At 41.1% G+C, this 24,504-nt stretch overlaps 1 protein-coding gene across 1 annotated transcript; it reads left to right on the forward strand.

The window, feature by feature from the left end:
• The first annotated feature begins 2,889 nt into the window (after positions 1-2,889).
• On the forward strand, positions 2,890-17,930 carry LOC113018025 (uncharacterized). Its single transcript, XM_026161100.2, has 10 exons — positions 2,890-2,963; positions 12,682-12,762; positions 12,985-13,103; positions 13,183-13,255; positions 13,364-13,479; positions 13,811-13,885; positions 14,805-14,873; positions 15,122-15,190; positions 15,282-16,786; positions 16,820-17,930. The coding sequence occupies exons 2-10, from the start codon at positions 12,690-12,692 to the stop codon at positions 17,277-17,279; spliced, it is 2,559 nt and encodes an 852-aa protein (XP_026016885.2). The 5' UTR covers positions 2,890-2,963; positions 12,682-12,689; the 3' UTR covers positions 17,280-17,930.
• Positions 17,931-24,504: the final 6,574 nt, after the last annotated feature.

Here is a 24,504-nt window from a genome sequence, read left to right on the forward strand (position 1 = left end):
ATGAGCACATCTATATAGTCTTCATAGCTGCTGTTGATATCCCAGGATAGGGATACCATATCATTTGCACAGATAATAACTTGTTTGCACGCATAATAAATGGTGTTGGTGGTGGTTGTGCAAGAGGTCATTGGTTTTGAGGAAAATTAGGAGCGGGTATTCAACAGGGGCAGAGCATGGGGGTGGCTTACTGGGCTTAAGCCCGGGTTGTTTTGTCAGAAGCCCGGGGTCTTTTGGAGTGTAATTTTTTTCATAGTTAGATGTCTGGCTGACAACTGTATAAAACAAAAAGTACACACAATATTCGAAGCACATAGTGCACACTGTGGGAATTTACGACTGTGCGTGAATCCCCCCTGATATTGGTATGATCCGAGCTCAGGCACTAAGCGACTGAGCGAGAGGGCGGGGCAGCTGCTGCCAGCAGTGAGTGCGCTGTTGGAGAAACGGAGCCAGCCATACTAAGGAGAGCTTAAGTTTGACCAGGTACCAAAGCAAATCATTCGTACCGTACAAATAATGTAAATATGACGGTGCATCACGAAAGATTGATATCAAACTGATCACTTGACCCATATTACGTTACTTGGTCTTCAAGTGAATCAACAAATGGCGAAATGAAAAGCCGAACAACAACAATGCTGTTTCTTAGCTTACATGTGTGTTTATTTCATATTTTCAGTTGTTACCCTCCACGGCTAAATAAATCGGTTTCAGTAATGCACTGATATACAAGAATGGACATAAGGAGCTTCTTTCAAAGAAAAAACTCTGGTAGTATTTTATATATCGTTAGCTTCATAGCATAAGTGCCTAAGTCATTGTGTTGTTCAGTATATTTCTATGCAAAACAAGAGGAACTTCAATACACAGCAGTATATTCACAGTTTAAATCATCTATTTACATACACTTTATGGAAAACACAAGAACATTTTTTTACTGTACAACATCAATTTAGAGTAAACTTGTTTTGTTTTGGTTAAATAAATATTGAAATATCTTTTGAATTAGTTAAATGTCAGAATAAAGAGAGACAGAGCTTCTATTTTTTATCACTTTCATCAAATTTAGGAGTACATATACACTAAGTTTATTGTTAATTAATAAGAAAACTCCAGACGATTCCATTCTGAGCTGAAGAAGCTTCTGATAGGTTAGTAGAGTCCAGGTGAGTAAACTGGTGGCACACCTGTGGATGCATATAAGGCAAAACACAGAGCCTGTTTCTGTGACATGGGAAAATCAAGAGATGTCAACCACAACACCAGGAAAAGAACTGTGGAGCTCCATAAGTGTGGCTCAGTTTTGCATACAATTTGGTGCCATTTGCAATTAAGAAATACAGATAATTTCTCTCCTTACTCTTAAAGTTAACAAATATGTTTTTTATATTTATCAATCTAAAAAAATTAACATTTAGTCTGATTTGATGTTACAATTAAAAAAGTGTTTGTGTTTTGATCTGAAGAGTACATAAATATGTGGTTTCAACTGTATATTTGATGATTGTCAGCACAAAGAGGGAGAGAGAGGAACAGAGAGAGAGAGAGAGAGGAACAGAGAGAGAGGAACAGAGAGAGAGGAACAGAGAGAGAGGAACAGAGAGAGAGAGAGGAACAGAGAGAGAGGAACAGAGAGAGAGAGAGGAACAGAGAGGGAGATGGAGAATGAGGACAGAACAGAGATGAACAAGAGCAGGTGAGACACACATGTTAGTCAAATGGTTGTTTACCAAAAGTATCACCGTATCATAGGTCCTCATGTATCTCGTACCTAGTGTTTCTTTTTAGGTTTGCTATTTTTCAAATTCTACATTTATTAAGCTTGAACATTTATTAGGCTTGTTTGCACAACAAGGCTAAATAATTATATAAACTTTTCTCAATCTAAATAGTGGACTTTGGTAGAATTAAAAAAATAAGTGTAGTGCAGGTCTATGATGATTTTTAGTGCTACTATCATCTAGTTCTGATTTTGGTTCTGTCTTGGTTAAATGGTAAATGGCCTGTATTTATATAGCGCTTTACTAGTCCCTAAGGACCCCAAAGCGCTTTACATATCCAGTCATCCACCCATTCACACACACATTCACACACTGGTGATGGCAAGCTACATTGTAGCCACAGCCACCCTGGGGCGCACTGACAGAGGCGAGGCTGCCGGACACTGGCGCCACCGGGCCCTCTGACCACCACCAGTTAAGTCCTTAGTCCTGATTTTGAACTGTTGTAGTCCTGTTTTAATTCTGATCAGTTTTGGGTCTGGTTGAAAAGGGGTTTACTCCTCGTGTCTTGATACAGCCCTGACCTTGTTCTGCCTTGCTGCTTAGTTAAAAAACTAGTTTAAGGTGTCCTGCATATGTGATATATATTTTCCCTATATGAAGTCATTCTTTTTTTGAACAAAATTCAAAACAGAGCCAATTAATCTTTCAGTCATTTCTCCCCCCCCCCCCCCAAAAAAAAAAAAGAAAGAAAGAAATCCCACATGCATACTACCCTTCAGGGCTAAGCCCCGGGTGTTTCAAATGTCTGGCTCCGCCTCTGGTATTCAAGCTAGTGTGCAAATCACCTCTACCTGCTCCTGGATATCAACAGCAACTTTCTGCCTATGCAAATAAGAAACCAGTTTATTAAAAAAAAAAAAAAAAAAAAAAAAACTTCAGGGTCTGCAACTTGGCTTCACTCTCTGGTATCTGCATTACTTTCAACACCTTCAGTAACATATCTAACTCCACACATCTAAACTCAAGTTGCTAGAATGATTTTTTTTCTATTTCTTCTAATCAACATGAATCAACAGATTTATCTGAGTAATGACACAGTGTTTAAGATCTGCTGTTCTGTTGCGTAACACAAAATATGTCACCATGTGATCTGTGTCAGTGGTGGGAGGGGACTATTCATACAAAGTGCAAAATACACAGAAGAAACAGACTTCAGTTCAGTAGAAGAGACCACATGTAAGTAGATACTGAATCAGTCTATTATATTTGTCATTGTCCTGGGTCTTAGTCCCAGCATTTTTTGTTGTTGTTATGGACTCATGGTTCTTTTTCTTCAATCTCAGGAATAATTTCACTTGATACTTTGCATTATTTTGCCCAGAGTTCAGTATTTCATAGGGGTTCTGAGGTTTGTTATCTATATTTATAGTCTCCGGTGTCTTGTTTAATTTTGTTGGTTCTCTTTTGTTTCCTAGTCTTGTTTATGTGTTTTGTCCTTAGTGTCTCTTTTGCTAAGCCTATCGTGTCTCTGTGGTTTGCCTTCTGTGTGTGTGAAGCGCATGTATTTTAGTCCAGGTAAATCTCAGACATTTCCTGTCTTATTTTGGTGACATTTTGTCTCTTGTAGTATGTCTGTGAATGTTCTCAGTCATCCAGGTCAGGCTTGTCTAAGAAGTTTGGAAAGAAAAGCATCTGGACTTCTTTAAATTGCTTGAAGACGTTTCACCTCTCATCCGAGAAGCTTCTTCAGTTCCTGGGTCAAATGGTGGAGAGTCCCAGATTTAAACCCTATTGGAGTGTCCCCTAAGATGGACATGGACCCCCTATTGATCCTCTACCTAATCACATGAGCCAAGGTGTGAAAACAGGTGTTGGTCACAATCAGCCAAGGTTTGGGGTGAGCTCATTGTGAAACCAAGCCCCACCCTACCATGTGATTTCCTGAGGTCAGAAGGCCCTATGATGTGTGTGGGTGTTGAGGTGTCTGGGGAGGGATCTCAAAACTGGATTATACAGGGAGTGCAGAATTATTAGGCAAGTTGTATTTTTGAGGAATAATTTTATTATTGAACAACAACCATGTTCTCAATGAACCCAAAAAACTCATTAATATCAAAGCTGAATGTTTTTGGAAGTAGTTTTTAGTTTGTTTTTAGTTTTAGCTATTTTAGGGGGATATCTGTGTGTGCAGGTGACTATTACTGTGCATAATTATTAGGCAATTTAACAAAAAATAAATATATACCCATTTCAATTATTTATTTTTACCAGTGAAACCAATATAACATCTCCACATTCACAAATATACATTTCTGACATTCAAAAACAAAACAAAAACAAATCAGCGACCAATATAGCCACCTTTCTTTGCAAGGACACTCAAAAGCCTGCCATCCATGGATTCTGTCAGTGTTTTGATCTGTTCACCATCAACATTGCGTGCAGCAGCAACCACAGCCTCCCAGACACTGTTCAGAGAGGTGTACTGTTTTCCCTCCTTGTAAATCTCACATTTGATGATGGACCACAGGTTCTCAATGGGGTTCAGATCAGGTGAACGAGGAGGCCATGTCATTAGTTTTTCTTCTTTTATACCCTTTCTTGCCAGCCACGCTGTGGAGTACTTGGACGCGTGTCATGGAGCATTGTCCTGCATGAAAATCATGTTTTTCTTGAAGGATGCAGACTTCTTCCTGTACCACTGCTTGAAGAAGGTGTCTTCCAGAAACTGGCAGTAGGACTGGGAGTTGAGCTTGACTCCATCCTCAACCCGAAAAGGCCCCACAAGCTCATCTTTGATGATACCAGCCCAAACCAGCACTCCACCTCCACCTTGCTGGCGTCTGAGTCGGACTGGAGCTCTCTGCCCTTTACCAATCCAGCCACGGGCCCATCCATCTGGCCCATCAAGACTCACTCTCATTTCATCAGTCCATAAAACCTTAGAAAAATCAGTCTTGAGATATTTCTTGGCCCAGTCTTGACGTTTCAGCTTGTGTGTCTTGTTCAGTGGTGGTCGTCTTTCAGCCTTTCTTACCTTGGCCATGTCTCTGAGTATTGCACACCTTGTGCTTTTGGGCACTCCAGTGATGTTGCAGCTCTGAAATATGGCCAAACTGGTGGCAAGTGGCATCTTGGCAGCTGCACGCTTGACTTTTCTCAGTTCATGGGCAGTTATTTTGCGCCTTGGTTTTTCCACACGCTTCTTGCGACCCTGTTGACTTTTTTGAATGAAACGCTTGATTGTTCGATGATCACGCTTCAGAAGCTTTGCAATTTTGAGACTGCTGCATCCCTCTGCAAGATATCTCACTATTTTTGACTTTTCTGAGCCTGTCAAGTCCTTCTTTTGACCCATTTTGCCAAAGGAAAGGAAGTTGCCTAATAGTTATGCACACCTGATATAGGCTGTTGATGTCATTAGACCACACCCCTTCTCATTACAGAGATGCACATCACCTAATATGCTTAATTGGTAGTAGACTTTCGAGCCTATACAGCTTGGAGTAAGACAACATGCATGAAGAGGATGATGTGGACAAAATACTCATTTGCTTAATAATTCTGCACTCCCTGTAGATGGCAGATAGTTGGTGTTGTAAGCCACCGCCTCTGTTCAAAGAGGGTAAACAGAGGGTAAAGCAGAGGGTAAACAGACGCAGTGGCTTACGACACGGTCTACAACTGTCTGCCATCTATAATCCAGTTTTGATTCCCTTTACACCCATGGGGGACACTCCCATTGGTCTTAAATCTGGGACTCTGAAGAAGCTTCTCGGATGAGAGGTGAAATGTCTTCAAGCAACTTAAAGAAGTCCAGACGCTTTTCTTTCTAAGCTCCTTAGACTTTAAAATTTATGAGAAAATATTCATAATACTGAAAAAAGTCTTAGATTGTCAAAAATGAATATCTTATCTGACGATTGCTTTGGTGAAAAGGTGCTATATATTACAAACAATGTATTAATAACAACAAGATGACATTGCTTTATAGACTGTTTTTGTGGAAGTGGAAAGGGCAAATCAACTCAGTCTTTTTCTAGAAGGATGTTAGGTGTAAATGTGTCTGTGAATGTCCTGTGACACTATTATCCCCTCTCTCTTTTAATAATGTCAAAGATAATAGTGTCTTTGACACAATTGGACCTAAAGTTTTAACCATTATTAAAACCATCCCAGCTGATCTTAACCATACCATAGTGAACCCATTTCTCAAAAAAAAAAAACCCAAAACAAAAAAACAAAAAACAAATCTCAATGCAACAGTGTTCTCAAATTTTAAACCAATCTCTAAACTCTCCTTCCTGTCCAAAATCCTGCAAAAAATGTCTTCCTTCAGTTCCAGGCTCTACTGGAAATTAACGATATCTCAGAGACATTTCAGTCTGGTTTCAAAGCGATACATTAGGAAAGCGTAGAGCTCCCACCCAGGCAAAAGAAAAATAGAGCTATATCACATGTGATGTGAAAACTTCATTGTTCTCACAATATACTTTTCACATTTGAACAACATAATATCATGTTATTACAATATACATTATATATATATATATATATATATATATATATATATATATATAGCAGCTGGATAGCGTAGTGGTTAGACTACACGCCTTTGGAACAGAGGATCGCAAGTTCGATTCCTGCCTGGGGCGTCTGTATCCAGTAAGGGTCCTAAGGCTAGACCCCGTATGCTAAGCAAGCCTACCGCAGACATGAGCGAGACAGATAAATATGAAGGCATGCCGGCTCGGACGTCGCCCGGATCAACAAGGTCCGCGTCAGGTGTTGAGGAACCAGGGCACCCTGACGAAAAGTGGGCTACTGGAACAAGAAGGCATCGGTGGGCAAGGGACGAAAACAGGGCGTTGTTGGAATGCTACTACGCAAGTAACCCCGGCGGAAGGGGCTACATGAATAGGATGAGGGACCTATGGATTCTTCGATACCCAACATCCACAATGACGGCGAAACAACTAGTAGCTCAGTGTTCCAACATTCGAAAGAAGGGACTGCTCTCACAGCTAGAGATTGACGAGGTACAACACAAATGCTACGGCAAGGAGGAGTCAGGACGCCAGGTCAGGGGGGAGATATCATCACCCCCACCCGAGATTGGGTACATAGCCCCAAGTGCGATAGGAGAAGGATCGTTGAGTGCGAGAGGAACTGACCTGAAAAATAGGATCATGGCCAAGCTTGAAACCTGGATCCCCCGTAGCCGGTTACCAAGATTACGTGAAGTACCCTCAGAAGGTCTGCTAGATGATGTTAATGCAGCACTACGGGCAATACCTACAACCACGATTACCGACACTAACAAGCTGATCTACAATACGGCAGCAGTGATCAGTGAGATGCTTGGCTACAAGTTGAACAGCCACAAGGGGCAGTACCCTCCATGGAGAAGGAGGCTAGAGGGCAAGATCAAAGTAGCACGGAGAGAGGTTAGCCAACTAACGGAGTTGCAGAAAGGTGCGACGAATAAGGTGCCTAAGAAATACAGCAAGCTGTCCATACCTGAGGCCTTGGAAACTGCCAAGCAAAGACTCACAGCCTTGGCCAGCCGCTTGAGGAGGTACACCAGAGAGATAGAAGGCAGGAGAATAAACCAGCTGTTCTCCACAGAACCAGCAAAGGTGTACTCTCAGTGGCAAGGGAACAATAAGAGAACAGCACCACCAAGGCTGGAGACGGAGCAATACTGGAAGAGCATATGGGAGAAGGATGCAACCCATAACGGCAATGCTCAGTGGCTAGAGGATCTGAGGGCAGACCACAGCGACCTCCCTGAACAGGGTCCAGTAACCATCACAGTGGCAGATATCCAAGAAAGGGTCTCCAGTATGAAGAGTTGGACAGCACCAGGGCCCGACATGGTTCACGCCTACTGGCTGAAGAAGCTAACTGCACTCCACGAGCGTCTGGCAGCACAAATGAACCAGCTGCTAGTTAACGAGAGACACCCGGAATGGCTAACCGAAGGCCGGACGGTCCTGATCCCCAAGGACCCAAAGAAGGGACCGGTCCCCTCCAACTACCGACCAATAACCTGCCTCAGTACTACATGGAAGCTCCTGTCAGGCATCATATCGGCTAAGATGAACAGGCACATGGGTCAATACATGAGCGGGACACAGAAAGGAATTGGCAAGAATACCAGAGGCGCAAAACACCAGCTACTGGTAGACAGAACAGTCAGCCGAGACTGCAAGACCAGACTGACCAACCTGTGCACTTCCTGGATTGATTACAAGAAGGCCTATGACTCAATGCCCCACAGCTGGATACTGGAATGCCTAGAATTGTACAAGATCAATGGGACCCTAAGAGCCTTCATCAGGAACTCAATGGGGATGTGGCGTACAACACTAGAGGCCAACTCCAAGCCCATAGCACAAGTCACCATCAAGTGCGGGATCTACCAAGGAGATGCTCTGTCCCCACTGCTGTTCTGCATAGGCCTGAACCCCCTCAGTGAGATCATTAACAAGACTGGCTACGGATACCGACTACGGAACGGAGCAGTTGTCAGCCACCTCCTGTACATGGATGACATCAAGCTGTATGCCAAGAGTGAACGAGACATCGATTCACTGATCCACACTACCAGGCTATACAGCAATGACATTGGAATGTCGTTCGGACTGGAGAAGTGTAGTCGGATGGTAACAAAGAGAGGGAAGGTAGTCAGAACTGAGGGGATTGAACTACCAGAAGGCAACATTGCAGACATAGAGGACAGTTACAAGTACTTGGGGATCCCGCAGGCGAATGGGAACCATGAAGAGGCCGCAAGAAAAGCTGCAACCACCAAGTACCTGCAGAGGGTCAGGCAAGTCCTGAGGAGTCAGCTGAATGGTAAGAACAAGATCCGGGCCATCAACACGTACGCCCTGCCCGTGATCAGGTACCCTGCTGGGGTAATAGGCTGGCCAAAGGAGGAGATAGAAGCCACTGACATAAAGACAAGAAAGCTCCTTACCATGCATGGAGGGTTTCACCCCAAGTCCAGCACCCTGAGGCTGTACGCTAAGCGGAAGGAAGGGGGCCGGGGACTGGTGAGTGTCAGCACCACAGTCCAGGATGAGACAACGAACATCCAAGAATACATTGGGAAGATGGCCCCAACTGACCGAGTGCTCAGTGAATACCTCAGGCAGCAGAAACCCAAGAAAGAGGAGGGAGGCGAGGAACCATCATGGAAGGACAGGCCCCTGCACGGTATGTACCACCGGCAGATAGAGGAGGTGGCTGATATCCAGAAATCCTACCAGTGGCTGGACAAAGCTGGACTGAAAGACAGCACAGAGGCACTAATCATGGCAGCACAAGAACAAGCTCTGAGCACAAGATCCATAGAGGCTGGGGTCTATCACACCAGGCAAGACCCCAGGTGCAGGCTGTGTAAAGATGCCCCAGAGACAATCCAGCACATAACAGCAGGGTGCAAGATGCTAGCAGGCAAGGCATACATGGAACGCCATAACCAAGTGGCCGGCATAGTGTACAGGAACATCTGTGCGGAGTATAACCTGGAAGTCCCGAGGTCAAAATGGGAGATGCCCCCAAGGGTGGTGGAGAATGACCGAGCTAAGATCCTGTGGGACTTCCAGATACAGACGGACAAAATGGTGGTGGCTAACCAACCAGACATAGTGGTGGTAGACAAACAGAAGAAGACGGCCGTAGTGATCGATGTAGCGGTTCCGAATGACAGCAATATCAGGAAGAAGGAACACGAGAAGCTGGAGAAATACCAAGGGCTCAGAGAAGAGCTCGAGAGGATGTGGAGGGTGAAGGTAACGGTGGTCCCCGTGGTAATCGGAGCACTAGGTGCGGTGACTCCCAAGATAGGCGAGTGGCTCCAGCAGATCCCGGGAACAACATCGGAGATCTCTGTCCAGAAGAGCGCAGTCCTGGGAACAGCTAAGATACTGCGCAGGACCCTCAAGCTCCCAGGCCTCTGGTAGAGGACCCGAGCTTGAAGGATAAACCGCCCGCAGGGGCGTGCTGGGTGTTTTTTTTTATATATATATATATATATATATAGATATATAAATATCATAATAATCTGACAATACTATAATATTGGCCATATTATATTTACATTACCACAGTGAGATGACTTTAGTCTCATGAACAACATTAACTAATTGTTATTTACTAACTAATCTTGAAATGACTGTTCAGTACAGAAATGAAGCCCAACAATCATGTTTTACAGTCCTGTGGTCTCAGCCTCAGACACTCAACTAATCAAAGTGATGTCATGACAAAAATGAATGATTAACAAAACATTTTTCTCCTTCATTTCTGTCGAACAAAGCTGTATGTAACGTGTCTCGCGGTTAGTATCATGGTTGCTAGGCAACTTGAACAGCGCGACGAAGCGTATACCGTCCCATTTCACAAACCTCCACACTTCTCATACTTATAGTACGCACCATACGTAGTGCGCGTACTTCAAGCATGCAGACCCTGAATTGGGACACAGGCATTGTGAAACCTAGCCCCACCCTATCATGTGATTTCCTGAGGTCAGAAGGCCCTATGATGTGTGTGGGTGTTGAGGTGTCTGGGAAGGGATCTCAAAACTGGATTATAGATGGCAGATAGTTGGTGTTGTAAGCCACTGCCTCTGTTCACTATTTGAACTCTCCCATAGGGCTTAAATCTGGGAGTCTCTGAGACTCTCCACTATTTAACCTTAGACCTGAAGAAGCTTCTCGGATGAGAGGTGAACAAGCGAAGTCCAGACGCTTTTCTTTCCCTTAGTCTTGTGTAGTCTGTTTTCCTCGAAGATTCAGATCTCCTTGTTTGTTTGTTTGTTTGTTTTGTTTTTATCTGAATTATTTTGCACTTAGTTCAAGTTAATAAGGTCACTTTTTAGTTTACCACTCCATCTTCCAAATGCTGCGTTTGGGTCCAACTCCTGCCTAGTGATGTGCAAATAAAACAATGAACCTCTATTGAACCACTTCATCAGTCCTGTTGAAAATTGGTTCATTCATTCAAAGCTTTGTTCAGTGACATCTAGTAATGAAATAGGAGACAGCACATGAAATCTCAATTTCCATTTGCTGATTGTATCAAAGTATTTATATCATTCATTGTGTGAATGATATAAATACAATTTTATAACGATGGATTGATTGGTCAGTTGATTCTATAGAATAGAATAGAATAGAATGCCTTTATTGTCACTATACAGTTGTACAATGAGATACAGAGCTTCTCCTGCTCAGTGTAAACATGCTGGGGGGGTACAATTCTGCAGCGCTATGTACATATGGACAGTATTAACAAAGGGAAAAACATATATATATAAAATATACAATATACAAGACATAAGTAATATGTAATAAATAGTGTCCTCTGGTGGGACATTTGACATGCTGATAGAACCTTGGGAGTACAGTCTTTATATTGGCCTTATTAAAATCACCTGCGATAATGTGAACACCGTCCGGGTGGGCCCGCTGCTATTTGTTAATGGTGTTCAGCAGGATAGAGAGTGCCGTGATTACATTGGCATCGGGTGGAATGTACACAGCCGTGATGATCACTACTGTTAGCTCTCTCGGTAGAAAGAAAGGCCGGCATCTTACCGACATGTACTCGAGGTTCGGGCAGCAGTGACTGTTTATAATTGTCCCGTTGTTGCACCAGCTTTCATGCACGTAAATACAGAGCCCTCCCACCCTGCTCTTACCGGAGTCCTTTGTCCTGTCCCAGCGGAGCAGAGTGCGGCCTGCTAGCTGCACGCTAGCATCGGGTATTCCCGGGTGAAGCCAGGTTTCAGTGATGATCAAGGCACAGCAGTCACGAACATAGCGATTTCCCACTAGTTGTAATTCCAGGTCATCCGTTTTTTGCACGAGAGATCTGGCGTTGGAGAGATAGAGGCTCAGAAGGGGTGGCTTGTGATTGGTCAGTTGATTCTGTAAACTTATGTAATGTAGCAGGTAGATGAAGGTGTCCTAGGGGAAACAGGATGTGTTGGGATGGTAGCGCATGTTTCAGTAACTAGGGTGGGGAGTGATCATGTACATGGGACATGTGATTTTCCACACCGAAGCAACCTTTGAAATAGTGGTTCAAGGAAAATGTAACTTTGAGTTTGAAGCTTGTGTGGGAGCATCAGTGTCATACGGCCAACACTACTCCTGCCTGTCAGTCTTGACAATGTCCTTCCTATTGTTTTTTTTTTTATTCCTGTTGACTATTAAGTAAGAAATGAAGGTTAGAGTAGTTCAGTTGCTTTTGCTTCCTTGTATGAAGAAAAAAGTATGCTGATGGTAAAGTCTCAGGTCTTTAGTCTCTATAGTTTTAGTGCCAATGACAAAAATGCATGCTTTTGTCAACATGTTGATGACAGCAAAGGTGAGTGGAGAGATTAAACAAGATATCACAAATACGTTTTATGTAAATGACATCTGGAGACTAAAACGTTTTGAAACGGTGCCTGTAGCACATTATGTGTATGTAAACTATCAACGCTGAAATTAATAAGATCTAATGAGATCTTTTAGAATATGTTTTTGTGAAAATGTCAGTATGTTTGCAACAACAGTTTCCTGCTAATTTCACATTTTTTGCCCCTTAAAAAACTTTGGCTCTGTAAAAATCATATTATTCCACTATGACAGAAGAAATCAAATGAAAATTAAAACTGAAACTTTGTATCAGTGTAAACACATTTCACTAAACTGGAAACTTTAGATATTTAGATGAACTCTACAGAGTGACATGAAGTCGCAAAAGTTGCAGGAGTTCAATTCAGCTAAAAGACAAAAACATTTACCTCCTGTTGTCACATGAAAAGGGTTATTGAGATAAATAGAAACGTAAACCTCTGACACTTCAGAACCACAAAGGAAAGTAAATGATCTTATTTAGTGAATAATACTTTAAATGTGAATAAATCAGTTATTGCTGATTGTCCCCACAGCAAATTCCATGGAGACATCTGGATTTGTCCAGGACAAACTAACTGAATGGGGATTCAGTGAGTTCATGCAGAGATTTAAAGGTATGAGTTTATTATTATTCTTTAATGGAAATTGTTGTATCTGTAATGGCACTAGAACAGCATCGAAATTTACTGATTCAGAAGTCGGTCTGGATATTCCTGTGATTTATGACTTACAATAAAAAAAGTCTTTCATATTCAAAGTTGATGAATATTAATGTTTTGCAGTGTTAGCTTCATCTGACTTTTGAATATTTTATTTTGTTGTTGGCATTATTTCAGATGAAGGCATTGACAAGGAGACGTTTCTAAACCTTGGAGATTCAATCCGAATTAATTTACTGTTTCCTAAAATTGGACCAAGAGTAAAGTTTAGAAAGAGACTCAAAGATTACTTACAGGTAAGGCAGCTATTTTTTATTCTATATCAGCAGGTCTATTGTTTCATTAATGTGTGATGTGTTTGTTTTGATTCTGTAGATGGAGACATGTCATTTTGTCCAGGAAAAATTAACTGAATGGCATCTCAGTGAGCTGATTCACAGATTTGAAGGTATTTTATTATAGTTTGGTTTGGTCCTTCATAAATTACTGCTGTACTGTAATGCCATATTGATATTTGTTTGTCTAATTTCAATTGGAATACTTCGTTTTGTTGCAGAGGAGGGTATTGACAAAGAAGCTTTCCTAAGTCTCGAGTCAGGCAGAATCAATACTTTGATTCCAAAAATTGGACCAAGAGTAAAGTTTAAAAGGAGACTCAGAGAATACTTACAGGTAATGTTTTATTAAATGTTACAAAAAAATCCTGGAACATAAAGCCATAAAAGTTTAAATATACTGAGGGTTTTTTTTATAAAAAAAAAAAAATGGCGGTGAAGATCAGTAGATTAATAGTGTATGCAATGCATCAGAGTGGAGGTTGTGTGTGAGCGCTGTGACATTCAGAAAAATAACCTCACAATACTCGAGTACAAGATAATGTATTTAATGTAGCATTTACTGTGCATGTAATGCATTTCACACTGGCAGGTATCAATATAACAAAACTGATCACACTTCTTTTATTATACGAAATACATCTTAAATTTATCCCTCACCACTGCAGGACTTGAATAGAACACATGATGATTCTGCTGACATGATGGAAACAAGCGCAGAGCAAGAGGACAGTCCAGAAATGGTATGATCTCATTGTGCCTGAACATGGTTCATTATTGAGTGATTAATCTTTGATCATTTTTGTTATTAATGTCATCATGTTATTATAGAAAAATTAATGTTGTCAGCGTTAATCTCCTTAAGTAAAGTAAGTAAGTAAAATTTTATTTAAATAGTACCTTTCAAGATAAAATCACAAAGTGCTTCACACAAGCAGAAATGGACATACAACCTCAAACAAACAAAAGCAACCAAAAGCAAGTTTAAACAGATACATTTTTAACTGCTTTTTAAATGAAATGACTGAGTCCACAGATCTCGAACTCAAAGGGAGCGAGTTCCAGAGTCTGGGAGCCATTGACACAAACGGTCTGTCATTGTTTGTTTTTAACCTTGTATGCTGGAAAACCAGCAAGCGCTGGTCACAAGACCTCAGGGACCTGCTGGGGCGATAAGGCAGAAGGAGATCACTGATGTAAGTTGGAGCTACACCGTGCAGGGCCCTATAGGTCATGATTATAATCTTAAAATGAACCCTGAACTTGACAGGATGTCAGACTTGACGTCCTGACACCATAGCCGCATTAACGCAGCAAATCTACGTTAGCTGGTTACCGTGGATCTCCCCATGGGTGAGCTGGACGCCACTAAACAATAACAAGCTTGTGCCATATTGTTAAAATGACATTATGGCGTTAATGTCATTTTAAAGAGATTAATGTTGACAGCACTAATCAAAAATACATTTTGATGGATTCAAGGACTCATATCTTTAGAGTAAAACAGGTGTCAATATGAGCAAAGTGAACCAGGTTAGCTGTTTACCTAAGTCCTCTGCAGAATTCTCCAACACAGCTCAACTGTTTTTCACAAACTGTGAGTAAACAACATGAAGGCCTGTGCCTTGTCTGGATAATTATTTGGTATTTGTTTTCACGCAGGAGCCAAACATTTTTCCTCAACATTTGGAATCTTCTTCAGCGTCTGACACAACAGATGGCAAAGACAGGGTAAGAAAGGAAGTCAGAAAAGATACTTTTAAACTGGTTGAAGATCCAGTGATTTACAATGATTTTATCTGAAGACAAACATTTTGTCTCCATAATGCTGCAATAAGAGGAGCAATAAATAATGAAGCTAACAAATTCAAACTGCTTCAAATTAGTTTAATATAAATATCTGAAATGCACCTTCATCACGTGAATATGAAATATTAAGAGTATAGGTAGGCCTGGCTGATGTTTTGGCCTTGGTTTAGATGCAGGACCACAACATTTATCCATTTCAGTTGGAGTCTGCTTCAGCAGTTGACAGAGGCAGTGACACAGTAAGAAGGAATATTGATGTTTCTCCTCAAGTCATGTTGTTATCCCAATATTATTTGTGTATATAAAACACATGTTTGTTTGTCTTTTCAGAGTAATGAACCAATTTGCTCCTGGGCAACAGTGACACAAGGACAAAGTCCAACCACATTTACAATGTTTTACTGTCAAGAGTGTAAAAACTTCATGGGAAACGATCCTGATTCTTGTTGTTCTCACTGTGCCTCTGTGTTCAACAAAGCAAGCAGCATTCAAAATGGAAACTTCTTTCTGTACTCATCCCTGAAAGACCTTCTGAAAGGTATCCTTGAGAACCACAGCACTGAGTTGTTACCTAAAACAGTTAAAGATGAGCATGATAACATCAAAGATGTGATGGATGGGATGATGTACCAGAATCTCCTCAGAGAGGGTAAACTAGCTGCAGATGATCTCACACTGACATGGAATTTTGATGAAGTACCAATTTTTAGCACCACCAGATACTCAATTTGGCCCCTTCAGTTTGTTATTAATGAACTTCCTTACACACAAAGACAGGAAAATATGATAGTTGCTGGATTTTGGTTTGGCCAAGGAAAACCTCATATGAACACATTTCTGAAACCATTTGTGGATGAATGTTGTGATTTAGCCCAAAATCCATTTCAGTGGAGAGACAGCAGAGGCACTCTTCATTCATCAAAAGTCTTCTGCTTGGTTTGCTCCTCTGACGCTGTGGCGAGGCCACTTCTCCGGAATTGCAAACAATTCAATGGAGAATATGGTTGTGACTGGTGTTTACACCCTGGCACAGTGGTACCAAAAGGCTCTGGCTCTATGAGGTCATACCGATATGATGAAACTAAACAAGCATCAAGATCAAAAAATATGTTTGTTGAAAACACCTCAGAGTATGGTGTAAAAGGAATGTCCTTACTTTCCAGACTTCCTTTGTTTGACATTGTGTTTGGATTTGTACCAGAATATATGCACTCAGTTTTAGTTGGTGTGACTAAGCAACTTATTGGATTGTGGCTGAACTCAGAGAACTCCAAGAAAGACTGGTATGTAGGTCAACAGATTTCACAGATGGACTCTTATCTCTTAAAGCCTCCATCAGAAATGAGCAGATCTCTACAGTCACTGAAGGGTCGGGACTCTTGGAAAGCATCTGACTGGCGAGCTTTCCTTTTATTTTATGCTGTTAGTGTCCTACCAGGCATCCTTCAGCCTTCATTTCTCCAGCATTTTTTTTGTTTGTCGATCAGCATTCACATTCTGCTACAAGAATCAGTCTCCCAAAATGACCTTCAGCTGGCCCATGAGAACTTGGTACTCTTTGTTAGAAACATGGAAGAACTCTATGGTGAAGAAAACGTTTCATTCAACTGCCATCAGTTGATCCACTTAGCTGACTGTGTGCGTAACTGGGGGCCTCTCTGGGCAACATCAGCATTCAGTTTTGAGAGGAACAGTGCAAATTTAAGGGCACTGCTTAGCAACATAAACTACAATCCTCAAAAAATTCAAGACAAGTTTCTCCGTTGGCAGCGCCTGCCGAGTCACCTTCGCTCCCTTGTTTCTAACGGAAATTCTCCGTTAGCCAGAATTTCACCAGTAAATGAAACCACTGATTGTTACGATCTGCTTGGAAATTCACGGCATCTGGATATCACAGGATCCATAAAACTAGCAATAGAAGAGCTCTTAAATCGACCTGTTTCATTCAGATCAGTGGAAGCCTTTGACAGCTTCATCAACAGAAATACTGTTTACTCTGTAAACCATGAAGAGACAAGAGACTGTGTCATAAAACTCAAGAATGGCTGCTATGGAGAAATACAGTTCATCGTCAGGTTTAAAGAGAACTGTGTTTGCACATCCAACTGTGTGTGCTCGGCTATTTCAGTCATTGTGGTCCAGCTGTTTTATATCAAACGTGATGCAGAGGACAGCAGGATGATTCCTGACAGTGCATCAAGGACTATCTTTGTGGAAGTGGAAAGGACAACTCAGCTCAAAGCCTTCTTCTTGAGGGATGTTAGGTGTAAATGCATGTATGTGGATGGTTGGCTGGTGACTTTACCAAACTCATATGAAAGATATTAAAGTTCCAGCACAGCTAAGGTGCTTTCTCTGTCTTGTATATCATGGCACATGGCTGTTTTTACTACAGTGAAAATCTTGGAAAAATGAATGATGATGAAGTTTTTTCAAAGGAGTTTGGAGTCATTTTGTTCATATGTGTGCGAGATCTGTGGCTTACGTTTTCTTTTGGTGTGACAGTGTGGACATAATGTAGTCAGTGTAATGTAGGATTATATCACTCAGTACTGTATGTGTATTATCTGTATATGGAGGAAATTATGGAGTGATTTGTAAACAGCCAAAAGCTTGCCTTTCCCAACTTTGTATTCACTACGTATTTATCATACATGTCAGTTTACCTCTATTCAAACTGAAATGCAAATTATTGTGACACATAAACATTTTGTGAATTAACGCTAAAAATCCGGGGTGAGTGGATCAATGTGGTTTACTGCATCCTGATACAGATTGCTATTACTGAGATAACAGATCATAAAGCTTCATATTACCTCATATTATTGTGTAATGGCTGATGAGACTTATTCTGTTTAAATCTGCAATGTGTGCAAGTCTATTGAATATAATACAGATTGATTTGCTCAAGAATGTTTGTATCCTGCTACATAAAAATGATTATAATTAAAGTCTTATTACTTAAATATGCCTGAAAAATCTGTTTGGCCTCCTTCTTCACTCTGGATTTGTGCTGCTATTCAGAGTCAATTCAAATTACTCAAATTTGTTCGTTCCTAAAAAAGAAAAAAGGATGTGTAAATACAGTAAATGATGTTTAGAGATTTTTGAAAAATAAACATGACCACTGTTCATATGTGGCTTTATTACCTTATCATAGGCCAGAATTAAATATCTAAGTAGGACCCTTGTTTAATACCATGTTAAACATGTTTACCGGGTCATGAACCATCAGTGAAGCAAACAACAGAAAAGAAGCTCGTATATAGACTTATGCCGTAAGTTGACCTAAAACTAAAAAGAAAAAACAATCTGACATTTTAAATGAAATCAAACATCGTTTAAAAGACACACATGGCAGTGTGGGAGAAAAAACTCAACACTGAATGCTACAAGTGCACAAATATGAAATCAGCGTGGTGCTGCAGTGCACGCATCAATTCACACAATATTACAGAAATACTTTTTATATAAATGTCTTATATTGTTTCTTGGTCCCATCAATTTCTTATTCTTCAGTCATTTCTGAAACAAAGTCCACACTGAATGCCTGCTGTGCATCTGTGGTTGTGTGAAGCTACATTAATGTAACAGCATGCCAGAGTGTAAACACAGATCTTTGTCTATACGTTGAAACAAGGTTGTGCCTGAAAATTGCTACTTTTATGTGACATTTTATGTGAATATGTGACAAATGATGTTAGAATTATAATTCATTATAGAGAAAACAGTTTAAACCTTGGTGGGCAATGAGCTTAGAAAGAAGGATTATCTAGAAAATGACTTCAGGAAATGGTTGTATTATAAAGTTGTTTTACAATCTGGACCAGTACAGACTTGCTCCTGACGGTTAAACTGTCCTGGGGGCACAAACCGTTTGTCCTTGGCTTGGCTTCAAGACTCTAGGAAAGGAATGCTGAATGTATGTAAATAACCTCTGGAGAATATAATCTGGAAATTGCATAAAGGGAAACACAAAATGAACCAAAAAGTAATAACATCCCACAGCCGTGTTTCACACCTGTTGGTAGTGGGGCTTTTTGGCTTCTGCTGCATCTTTTTAGTCTGTGCTGGAGATTCACCAACCCTAAAGAAGTCCAAATACACCACTGATCACTGGATCTCAACAGCATTATTGCAAAACATGTGTTTCCATTTCTTGTCTTACTTCTTCTTCCTGTCCAGAGACCGATGTGTGGCAGCAGAAAGGGCCACTCTCTCTTTGGGGCACTTAGCTTTCTCCTGTAGGAGTGAATGTAGTTTATAGTTTATGAAAAAATAATCAGAATAGATGTCAGAGATTGTATCTTTTTTCCTTTTCATAAGTCATTAAAACCAAGTACTAAAACACTTTGATATGACTCAGAGAACTGAAAACTCAGCATAGATAAAAAAGGAAACAATGTACAAATTGGTAACTATAGCCCAAAAGGCTGATTGTGTTCATCTGCGCGTAGTGTTTTCAGTGAGACAAATGTTTTGTCACTCATCCAAGTGACTTCTTCAGTCTCAACTGACTGCAGGTTTTCCCAAACAGTACATTTGGGATTTACTTACCTTGATGATTAAGCATGCATCTGGTAATTAAAGCCCTTGAAGAAAAAAAAATGCAATGAATAAATCATACACACTTAAATATTGTATTTTGACCACAACTAAATTGTCTGACTGTCTGTATTAAACTGAACTTACAGCTATAAGCAGTTGATATTAAATATATGCATCACTAAAACATGACAGATAACAAAGCCAGAGTAATTAGGCACACAACTGTTTTTAAGTGTTTTTAATTTAGCTTCTTTTGACTTACATTTAACTACAGCTACTTATTTTTTCCTTCATTGACAATCAGCTGTTGACACAAATTATTTTGGCGAGTGGCAACAGTCAAACCAACAGCACTGTGATGTTTTTGTTCGTGAATATGTAGACACGCTGGTGCGAATGTCTTACTATACAGGCTGGTTCTTTAGATACAAGGGGAGAGTGCGCGAGTCAGAAACCCAGGGCACATAGATGATGTAAGTCTCATCAGAAACAGCTTATTTCCAAACCAGGGAGGAAGAATGAAAAACAATTCTAAAAACAAGCAATAAAATGTTGTCAAGGTACTAAAATCCCCAGAAATAAATAATCCCAATTTCAAAAAAACATATAAAACACAATGTTCTATGCTCGCTAAACTCCCACCCTGTCCCACAATGTAACTGTCCCACAACAAAGGATAAATGTTTGTTAGGTGTTCACAAGCAGGACCGAAATTCCTCCTTCAGAGCAGGGTCCAGACCAGCCTCGTCCCAGGCAGAAGAGGAGAACCCTCCTATCCCCATCTCATCCTGGAGTCCATTGCTCCACCGCGGCTCCCCTCACATCATCACACTGTAAACAAAAAAACAGGGGCCAGAACCATTCTCCCAGAAGCTGGCCTGGCTAATAGCCATGGTGACCCTCTCACAATACGGCTCTACTCGGTGAGCAACAGTTCATTCATGTGAATTTTCAAAGCTAATTCAAGGACCATCGTGTGGTTAGCAGCATTGACTAAAGTCTTAGTGGTGAAAGGTTTGCATTAAAAGAGTAAAAACTCCAGTTAGGGCATGACTTTAAATACATTAAAGGCAGGGTGCGTCTGAAGACTGCTGCATTTATGAATATGTGACTAAAATAATGTTAGAACTGTAATTAATTATCTATAAAAAACAAAAAATGTTTAAAGTTTTGCGGACACTGAGCTAAGAAAGGATGACTACAATGTTTATTGGTACTATACTGGTACAATAATTACTGGACAAGTACAAACTTGCCCCTTACAATTAATGTAACAGCATGCCAGTGTGTAAACAAAGATCTTTATTTATACGTCGAAAGCAGGTTGTGTCTGAAGACTGCTACTTTTATTAATATGTGACAAATTATGTTATAATTATAATTAATTATAATAAAAAATATTGAAACCTCGGTGGACAATGTACTGAGAAAGAATGACTTCAGGCAATGGGTGTGTTATAATAGATGTTTTACAATCTGTACCGGTACAGACTTGCTCCTGACGGTTAAGCTGTCCTGAGGCACAAACATGTTGTCTTTGGCTTGGCTTCAAGACTCTAGGAAAGGAGTAATGAATGTACAGTGGGGCAAAAAAGTATTTAGTCAGCCACCGATTGTCCAAGTTCCCCCACTTAAAATGATGACAGAGGTCAGTAATTTGCACCAGAGGTACACTTCAACTGTGAGAGACAGAATGTGAAAAAAAAATCCATGAATCCACATGGTAGGATTTGTAAAGAATTTATTCGTAAATCAGGGTGGAAAATAAGTATTTGGTCAATAACAAAAATACAACTCAATACTTTGTAACATAACCTTTGTTGGCAATAACAGAGGTCAAACGTTTACTATAGGTCTTTACCAGGTTTGCACACACAGTAGCTGGTATTTTGGCCCATTCCTCCATGCAGATCTTCTCGAGAGCAGTGATGTTTTGGGGCTGTCGCCGAGCAACACGGACTTTCAACTCCCGCCACAGATTTTCTATGGGGTTGAGGTCTGGAGACTGGCTAGGCCACTCCAGGACTTTCAAATGCTTCTTACGGAGCCACTCCTTTGTTGCCCGGGCGGTGTGTTTTGGATCATTGTCATGTTGGAAGACCCAGCCTCGTTTCATCTTCAAAGTTCTCACTGATGGAAGGAGGTTTTGGCTCAAAATCTCACGATACATGGCCCCATTCATTCGGTCCTTAACACGGATCAGTCGTCCTGTCCCCTTGGCAGAAAAACAGCCCCATAGCATGATGTTTCCACCCCCATGCTTCACAGTAGGTATGGTGTTCTTGGGATGCAACTCAGTATTCTTCTTCCTCCAAACACGACGAGTTGAGTTTATACCAAAAAGGTCTACTTTGGTTTCATCTGACCACATGACATTCTCCCAATCCTCTGCTGTATCATCCATGTGCTCTCTGGCAAACTTCAGACGGGCCTGGACATGTACTGGCTTCAGCAGCGGAACACGTCTGGCACTGCGGGATTTGATTCCCTGCCGTTGTAGTGTGTTACTGATGGTGACCTTTGTTACTTTGGTCCCAGCTCTCTGCAGGTCATTCACCAGGTCCCCCCGTGTGGTTCTGGGATCTTTGCTCACCGTTCTCATGATCATTTTGACCCCACGGGATGAGATCTTGCGTGGAGCCCCAGATCGAGGGAGATTATCAGTGGTCTTGTATGTCTTCCATTTTCTGATGATTGCTCCCACAGTTGGTTTTTCACACCAAGCTGCTTGCCTATTGTAGATTCACTCTTCCCAGTCTGGTGCAGGTCTACAATACTTTTCCTGGTGTCCTTCGAAAGCTCTTTGGTCTTGGCCATGGCGGAGTTTGGAGTCTGACTGTTTGAGGCTGTGGACAGGTGTCTTTTATACAGATGATGAGTTCAAACAGGTGCCATTCATACAGGTAACGAGTGGGGGACAGAAAAGCTTCTTACAGAAGACGTTACAGGTCTGTGAGAGCCAGAGATTTTCCTTGTTTGAGGTGACCAAATACTTATTTTCCACCCTGATTTACGAATAAATTCTTTACAAATCCTACCATGTGAATTCATGGATTTTTTTTTCACATTCTGTCTCTCACAGTTGAAGTGTACCTCTGGTGCAAATTACTGACCTCTGTCATCATTTTAAGTGGGGGAACTTGCACAATCAGTGGCTGACTAAATACTTTTTTGCCCCACTGTATGTTCAGCAGTGAGAAAGAGAGATTAAAGGAAGGTTAATTTGTACATGTCTTCATGTGAGGGAAGCCAGCGCACTTCCTCATTTCCAAACTCTAATCATTCTCCTAAAAGATATTGGTGCATGCTGATAGGTCTGGTTATCTGTGTGAGAATGTGACCAAAGCTTTTATCAAGGTGAGCACAATTGGTGTATTTATTTATATATTCTTTATATCATTATTTTAAACTGAAAAAACTCTAAAACTAGGACTAATAATAAGTAAATAAGACTAAATATTGTGTGTACTTTTGTATACAATTTTACAGTAATGAATTAAAGAAACACAGCAGCAGTTATGACATGAGTGAACCACAACCATAAAGTAAATAAACAAATATGAAGCTTTTTTTTGTCTCCATGTGCCTCTCCATAAAACACCCTCACACACACACACACACACACACACACACACACACACACACACACACACACACACACACACACACACACACACACACACACACACACACAGTCACTTGTCTTGCTTAACCATGCTACATTTCCACACAATTTCTCAAGCAGTGTAAGTACAACAGCCTAGCCACCAAATACTATCTGCTTCTATAACTGTGCTACTATCATGGCTTTTGTTGTCCATGTCCTGTGCTTTCATCTCGAGTATCGTTCTGTAACGCCACCTCAGCAGGCCAGTCTGCACCATCTGACTAAACTGCAACCGCGCAGTCACAGATGGATTCTTCTTAAGCCCTACAGAACAGCCTTCAACTGCCAGCTATCAGCTTCCATCACCACATAACCACAAAGTAACCACTGACAGTGAGAGAGAGATGTGGGCAAAATGGGGAGGATGCAGAAGTGAGAGAGAAAAAGGTGCAGAATGAGAGGAGGTGAGAAAGGTCAGAAAAAATTAGAAACAAGTGCAAAGTGTCCAGATCAGATTTTTCCCTCTCTTGTGCTTTCTCTCCTTTTTAAATCCACACTCTCTCTTTAAATGTCTGCTTCCTCTCCTTTAAACCCAAACGCACTACTGCCACGGTAAAAAGACAGAGCGAGCCCCGGAGAGCAGCGCCATCATCCCCATCGAAACAGCCAAACAGCCAGGCAATTTGCTAATGAACTTCTTAATGACTGCTAATTAAAACCCATTTAATTCAGAAACACTTATCAAGCTCTAAGGGAAAAAAAGCATGCAAAAATTTCCCAGGAAGACAAGCAGAGTTATGGCCACCTTTGGTATTTGTCAAAGCCTTCCTACTCCTTCCCCTCCTGTTTTGCCCTCCTGTGTGTCTCTGTCACTCTGTCCCGCCAGCTCGATTGCCTCTAATAGACGTGCTTTATCTAGGCTGACCTAACCATTGTCAAAGGGAGCAGAATTTGTGAGCTTTTAGAGTGGGCACACTCAATGAGCTAGGGGGTTGGGGGCAGTCACGACTGGGAGTAAGTGGCGGGTGCAAGCAGGTGGGGCGTTGCTTGGCAAGAATCCATCCATGCAATCTCTAGGCCACTTCGTTAGCCACCTCGTACACATCTACACGTTTCTCCCCTCTGTTCTCAGCTATGCAAATAGGATGCCAGCTAAATACTTAATGAGAAGTGAGATATGAGCATTTGAACCATCTGTGGAATGCAGAGAACTAACTGCTAAAATGCAAATGCATCTTATTGTAGCCACTGAAGATTCAAGGAAACTTTTTTTTTATTAGAAAACTTTCTAAAATAAATTCTTCTTTTTCTCTTCACTGTGTTCATTCCTCACACACACAGAAAAGATGGGTAGATACATTGAGAGAAGCTGCAATTGACAAAGGGAAAACAAAACTG

Source organism: Astatotilapia calliptera, chromosome 4 (assembly GCF_964374335.1).
Source record: "Astatotilapia calliptera chromosome 4, fAstCal68.1, whole genome shotgun sequence".
NCBI classification, from domain to species: Eukaryota; Metazoa; Chordata; class Actinopteri; order Cichliformes; family Cichlidae; genus Astatotilapia; species Astatotilapia calliptera.

Excerpts from the sequence above, each read along its gene's own strand:
- LOC113018025 (XM_026161100.2), top strand. The coding sequence starts at position 12,690 with ATGGAGACATCTGGATTTGTCCAGGACAAACTAACTGAATGGGGATTC. Across the intron at positions 13,104-13,182 it reads GACTCAAAGATTACTTACAG|ATGGAGACATGTCATTTTGT; the intron begins GTAAGGCAGCTA and ends TTGATTCTGTAG. Across the intron at positions 13,256-13,363 it reads GCTGATTCACAGATTTGAAG|AGGAGGGTATTGACAAAGAA; the intron begins GTATTTTATTAT and ends GTTTTGTTGCAG.